At 40.6% G+C, this 7107-nt stretch overlaps 1 protein-coding gene across 1 annotated transcript in view; it reads left to right on the top strand.

The window, feature by feature from the left end:
- LOC106524047 (1-phosphatidylinositol 4,5-bisphosphate phosphodiesterase delta-4) overlaps positions 1–7107 on the top strand; it is a gene marked incomplete in the record, with an annotated part of 14290 nt that overhangs the window by 2703 nt on the left and 4480 nt on the right. The window contains 2 exon segments of the mRNA XM_014017679.1: positions 6205–6247; positions 6321–6479. Of these exon segments, the coding sequence (XP_013873133.1) occupies positions 6229–6247; positions 6321–6479 (178 nt within the window).

Genomic DNA, 7107 nt, shown 5'->3' with positions numbered 1-7107 from the left:
AAAATGGTGACGTGTTCAATACTTATTTTGCCCGCTGTATTTTAGTTAATGAAATGTTAAATGGTTATTTATTCTGACCACATCATATTGAATTTTTGCAAAAAAAACATTAAATTAAATTAAAAAAATGTTTTAGGCCGACTTCCGGTTGAGCGAATGACAGGGTAGGAAGTGTCTGGCTGAGCTCCCGCAACAACCAGAGATAATTGTTATTTTCGGCACATTTTTGATAGTTTTTTTACTAGTTTTTCGGTGTGCTTTTTTGTCAACATTATAACCCGTCTAAAGTCTTGGCTTTTTTTTTCGACCAAGATGCCTCCAAAAGTCAAATCGTCTGCACAGCAACAGAGGCCTGCTTCTCAGGCTACATCCCCGCCTCGTGGTGATTCTCCTTCTGGCTCTGATGAACTCTCTGACGGTCATCCCTCCTCGGCCTTTAAGTCCGAGCTGCTTTCGGCTCTTCGGGTTGAAATGGCACAAGTTTTCAAGATCGAACTCCAAGCAGCTCTTACTTGACGAGTATTAAAGCTGAGCTCCTAGCAGTGAAGTCGGAATTAACTAGCAACACTGTCAACCTTCAGCTGAATATGCGCGCCTTGAAGGACACAGTGGGAGAGTTGGAAACATCATGCTCTACAAGCACCGATGATATCACTACCCTACAGGCTAAGGTGGAGAAGCTGTCCACGGATTTGAAAAGATTAGACAATATGTGATGACCTCGAGGTCAGATCTCGTTGCAACAATTTGCGGCTGATAGGCATTACAGAGGATCTTTCCACCTCATCTACAGCCATTTCCTCTTTACTTAAGGAGGCTTTTCAGTTGGAGAAGGAGCCCTTGGTGGATCGTGCCCATCGTACTCTTCAACCGAAGCCGAAACCTGGAGAGCGACCTCGTCCTATAATCGTTCGCCTGCACTATCACTCTGACTGTGTGGACATATTACGCCGAGCAGCGGATCATGTTTGGTGACTCATGCTTCTTTGTTTTCCCGGACCATATGTCGAGGACGGCCCTTTAATGATGTCCGCCGTCAGCGCCGCGAGATTCCGGGGATCCGTTTTGGCCTGCTCTATCCAGCACGACTTCGGGTCACGCACAATGGTACGGAGAAGGAGTTCCATTCATCAAATCGCTCAAGACATTAGAGAACTTTGTAAAAGTGCACAGCTTTGAATGAGCAGCTACGTGTTACATTCACTGGTTGTTATTCTCCTTTTTTGCTTCACTGAGCCTGTGTTCGCTTTTGTAATTAACATTTTGTAGTTCGACATATTTTGGTCTCAACCAGATGTGCTATAGTGATGAACATTGATGAATGTTGTTGAGCTTGCGGGAGCTCAAACTGCAGCTTTTCTGCTACTACGCTGCTAAAAACCAGAGGCATCCACTCTATGGATTTGACTCCTTTAGGAGTCTACACTGGGTTCTCCATCGTTTGGGGATGGGGTCGTTGTAAGTGCTGTGGGGAGGGGGTGCTTGTTCACTCTGTTAAAGTTCTTATTTTTTGTTTTTACTTGTTGTAAATTTGTCTTTTTTTCCCTTTCTTTTGTGTGGTGGTGGCGGGCAGTGGACCGTGTTCAGTTCTCTTGCTTCTTCTTTTGGACTTGAAACATGTCTACTAATAACAATAATGTTAATATCCCACAAATGGGGGTCTACTGTGAGATTTTTGAGGTGGAACATTAAAGGTATGGGCAGTCCACTTAAGAGATCAAGGATTTTTGCCCATTTGAAACGTCTTAAAGCAGATACAGGAAACCCATATGCGCACCAAAGATCGGGTCAGGCTAAAATGTCCTTGGGTTTCTGATGTATTTCACTCAAATTTCAATTCTAAAGCCAGGGGGATTGCTGTTTTAGTTGGTAAATCAATTCAGTTTTCAGCTTCTAAAATTATAGCTAAATGGCTGATACCCAATTGTCTCTGGTGTTTTATTTCATGTCCCAATTCTTAGTGAATATACAGTATATGCTCCCAATTTTGATGACCCAAATTTTATGAATAAGCTATTTGAATCTCTTCCTTCTTTAGATAATAATCTCCTTATAGTTGGTGGTGATATGAATTGTGTCATTGATCCCAATTTAGACCCGCACAGATTGGTCCCTTCATTAGATCACTCTCAGATTTCATGTCAAAAAATGGATGTGTTGATCCGTGGAGATTTTATAATCAAAAAACCAAGAAATTTTCTTTCTTTTCCCACTTGCATCACTCTCTCTCTCTCGTATTYATTATTTTTTATAAGCACTAAGCTAATTCCAAATGTTCTATCGGTTAATTATCACCCTATCGTCATTTCTGATCATGCCCCTCTTTCATTAGATATTAAGTTTGCCTTACAACGTCGGTGTGTCACACCATGGAGATTCAACCCTTTACTTCTTTCAGATGAAAGGTTTAATACATTTATCACAGCGCAAATTGATGATTTTATTGCAATAAATCAAAATGAGAATAACACAATTTTATATTCTTTACTTTGGGAATCACTAAAAGCGTTCTTACGAGGACAAATTATCTCATATTCCGAAGACCCGTAAAGCGAAATTGTTGGAAATTAGTGCTAATATTACTAATCTGGATAAACAAATTGCTATTTCCCCCTCACCAAGTTTACTTAAACAACAGGTTGATTTACAGTCTGAATTTGATCTTATTACCACAAATGATGGAGAGCGACTTCTCTTACGATCACGCTCCAATGATTATGAACATGGTGATAAGGCTAACTGACTTCTGGCTCACCAGCTTRGTRGTKGGGCAGCTTTGAATATGATCCCACAGATAATGGACTCATCAGGCACTTTGCATCAAGATCCCATTACTATTAATTTGGTATTTCAGTCATTTTATTCTTCATTACTTAAATCTGAATTTCCAGCTAATTCCACTGAAATGAATCGGTTTCTTGATAATCTTAAGTTCCCTGTGATAAACTCAAATGTTGCTAAGGAACTTGACTTGCCTTTAACCACAGAGGAAATTGTTGCTGCCTATTTTAGGGGGCTCCAGCCCCCATAAAATAGGCCTAGTGCCGCCACTGATGCTTGGCTGTCTCAGATTTCTGCTTCTGGTTTGTTCTGGAGAGATGCTGCTGCTGGAGTTTTAGTTTTGACAGGACTTCATTCTTCAGATATTTAAAACTAAAAGAGTCCTGGGTGAAGATTAGGACCCTGCGGGACACTCAGTCTATCAGGACAGTTTGATTGTCCCTTCTCGTCCCCTCAGATGTCCCTCTCAGTCACGTCTTTGTGTTTGTGTGCGGTCAGTGGAGCGTCTGACTCACAGCTTCCCACATAAAACAAAACTGCAGCTGAAAACTTTGAAGGTGCAGTCTGAATGTTAGAAACACTGGGATGAGAATAAAAAGAAGAATGCATTAACTGATCTATGAAATATAAGCATCACTTTCACTGTGAGGCAGCTGCAAATGGATTCCTTCCACGAGCTCTCGCTCACATTGTGGTGAGAAGTCTTGTAAAGTTGCCAAATCACGCTCAGAGCTCAGATGTGAAACAAGCGGAGGACAATGATAGGAAAGGGATCGTTATTTCACAGGAGTCCAGCTGCAGCAGCGTCAGAAAAGCCTTCCTGTCCGGATCGGTTTGATCCTGGCAGCAGGTCTGACTGAAGGTCCAGCACTCAGAGAAATACCAAAGTTTAGGACGAGAGGAATAAATTTAGACTTTTTGAAAGCTGCATCTTTTCAGGTTTGTGTAACTGTGCACAAAATCCAAATCTGTTGACTCATGTTTTGTGGGATAACTGGAACAAAATGACAAATAATGTCYTAACTTGATTTGTTTTGGCTAAGGAAACATCTATATTTGAAAGTACAAACAGTAGTTTTTATAAAATCTGCCCTAAAATCATAATGTTTAAGAAAAATGCTTTAAAATATTTCTTTTAGGTTGTAAACTTATTGTTTTCATGGTATTTCCTGTAGTTTTATATCATTAGTAATAGTATACGTAGTTGAGTCACAGAAGTAGCAGATCCAGGAGAGAAATTCCAGACCTCCCTCTCCACAGCTCCTCCTGGGGGGATCACAAGTCCATGAAATGGACGTTATTAGGCGTTATCAGTCCCATACAATGGCTTCAGTGGGTCCCTACTGTGCCTACTAGGCTTCAGACTGTCCCGACAGTGCCCCCTAGTGGGTTAATATATCAATGACAATGAATGTGTAAAGAACCAAAAGATATTGTAATAAATTTTTTGTGTCCCTGTCGGTCTCAAACCCTGGTTTCCTGCTCTCTGGTCCAACACTCTACCCATTGCCCTATTGCAAGGCCACAATATAAACCGTTGGAAGGCAATGTCTTTAGCGCTAACCATGTCATTTGCTCTAAAGTTAAACTTAGTGGCTTTATGCCTCATACTGACCAGCTGACAATCGGAAGCCATTCTATGGGACTGATAACGCCTAATAACGTCCATTTCATGGATAACATCCGAAGCGGGTGCCCCAGACCAGAGAAAATATACAGACTTCAAACACTTCACTGTGTGGCATCTTGGCAAAATTAAAAACAAACGAAACCGACAAGATATCTGAAAAATAATTCACAAATCTGGTTCTCGACCYAAAAAAGGTGGAATCTCTGCCTCAAGTGGAGGAGTTTTAGTATTACGAGTGATGATAGGATGGAGCGGGAGATGGATCGACGGATTGGGGCCTCGTCCTCAGTAACGAGGGTGTTGCTTCGGTCGGTCGAGGTGAAGAAGCTGAGTGGAAAGGCAAAGCTCTGGATTTACTGGTGTGTCTTTGTTCCAAACCTCACCTGTGGTCACGAGGTGTGGATCAGGCCCGAAACAACGAGATCCTGGATACAAGCGACTGAAATGAGCTTCCTTTGGTAGGGTGGGCCGGGCTCAGCCTTAGAGATAGTGTGAGGAGCTCCGACATCTGGAGGGAGCTCAGAGTAGAGCCGCTGCTCCTCCACATCGAAATGAGCCAGTTGAGGTGGTTCATCATCCTAACTGTGAGGCACGGAGGTGGCAGCATCATCCTAACTGTGGGGCACGGAGGTGGCAGCATCATTCTGTGGGGTGCTTACAGGAGGGAGTGGAAATATTGAAGCAACATCTAAAAAACATCAACCAGGAAGTTACAAACGTGTTTTAAAATGGACCCTCTTGCAACCAAATCAGTTATGAAATAAGGTTTTATTTTTTAAATCATTTTTCAGGCTTTTATTTTATTTTATTTTATTTCCCAAGAAACTGATTTTAGTGTCGTCTCTGCTGGAGTTGTTTGTCTTTTGATAAAACTGTGAGTCAAAATCAAAATAACTGATCAGGTTTCCTGACCTTTGACCTGCTGGTGGGTTCAATAAGACTGAATCGACCTTTGTGGAAAATATTTGTCATATCTGAGGGTTTGGATCAAATCTTACTGCTGCTAAAGTTACCGAAAACAAGCTTTAATGATAAAAACAGAATCTGAAGGCTTTGTTACATTTTAGAGAAACTGTGGGCTGCCGTTTGTAAAGTCACACAGTCAAAAATTACCACCAATGTTTTTGTTTTATTTAGCCTTTTATAAGAAAAAAAGAACAGATTTATTTTTCAAAGTCAGTTTTTCACCATAAGATTCATACATTTATAAATGTCATAGTTTATAAACTAAATATTTAACTTACAAATTAAATATTTAGTTAACAAGCTAAATATTTAACTTGTGACTAAAATATTTAGTTTTGAGCTAAATATTTAACTTGAAACTTAAATATTCAGGTAGCTAGCTAAATATTTAAGTTGAAACCTAAATATTTAGGTATCTAGCTAAATATTTAAGTCACAAGCTAAATATTTAGCTTGTGACTTAAATATTTAATTTGTAAGTTAAATATTTAGTTTATAAACTATGACATTTATAAATATATGAATCATATGGTGAAAAACTGACTGAAAAATAAATCTGTTCTTTTTTTCTTATAAAAGACTAAATAAAACAAAAATATTGGTGGTGATTTTTGACTGTTTAACTTTACAAACTGCACCCCACAGAAATCTATTTGTGTACCTTGGTTTCTGTTCTGGGTGAACTGCTGAGTCACTGTGTTTTATCTGAGTCAGCACAAAGACTCACTGCTTCCAGCTAATGAAAGAGGCTCTGCGGTGCTCCAGTTAACGGTTTTCTGCAGATTGTGGACAAAAGTCCAAATAACTTCAACGCCTCTGTCTTACAGGACGACCACCTTTCAGGACTGAAGATGGATCCTGGAGGTTCATGTGAGTTCCGTCTCTCAGGACAAACTGACGAGTCGTCATATTTTCTCTGATCTGACCGTGCGGTTTTCCTCAGGCGTCCCAGATGATCCAGACGTGAGGCGGATGATGGAAGGGTCGACTCTGAGGAAAGTCAAGTCCCGCCTCTGGAAGAGGCAGAGACACTTCCGTCTTCTGGAGGACGGCCTGACGATCTGGTACAAGTCCAGATGGGCAGGGAAAGGCCACTCCACCTGTGAGTGCAGAAGCCCCTCGATAACACGACTGTGCTGATTTATTTTAATCACATGATCCGTCAGATTATCCACGAAAGAACAGACGTCTGAATATTTGCAAAAAGCAAAAGTTTATCASTTTGAACAATAATTATCTRGTCTTTGTACTCAATTGAATATAGGTTGAAAACGATTTGCAAATCACAGTATTCTGTTTTTATTGATGTTTTACGCAACATCCTAACTTGTCCTGATGCGTCTCAGTAATCCAGGTAGAAAAAATCAAAAAGAAAAAATCAGTAGGTCCTCTGGATGGTTCTTCTTTAGTGAAACGTTTCATCTCTCCTGAAGAGACTTCTTCAGTCTGATGAGTTTCAGGTGAACTCAGCCTTATAAGCACCGCCTCCACATGGACAAACAGGTTAGTCACATGCAAAACAGGGCCATTGACTAACAATAGGCTTGATTAGCTCTATTGTTCATAGAGGGTCATGTGTCCATCACCTGACTTATTGGTTTGGATGCTTCGGCTGTGGTTATTTGGTGTTTTGTCTTGTGTATGTAGTGAGTGCAAGCGGGGTTCAATGTCCCTTGTTTTTGTATCTCTTTACCTATCTGTGTTGGTATCATTGGGCCCTGATTCACACC

Source organism: Austrofundulus limnaeus, unplaced genomic scaffold (genome assembly GCF_001266775.1).
Source record: "Austrofundulus limnaeus strain Quisiro unplaced genomic scaffold, Austrofundulus_limnaeus-1.0 Scaffold174, whole genome shotgun sequence".
NCBI lineage: Eukaryota > Metazoa > Chordata > Actinopteri > Cyprinodontiformes > Rivulidae > Austrofundulus > Austrofundulus limnaeus.
Note: the sequence above shows the minus strand (reverse complement) of the source record. Positions and strands in the feature narration are given on the sequence as shown.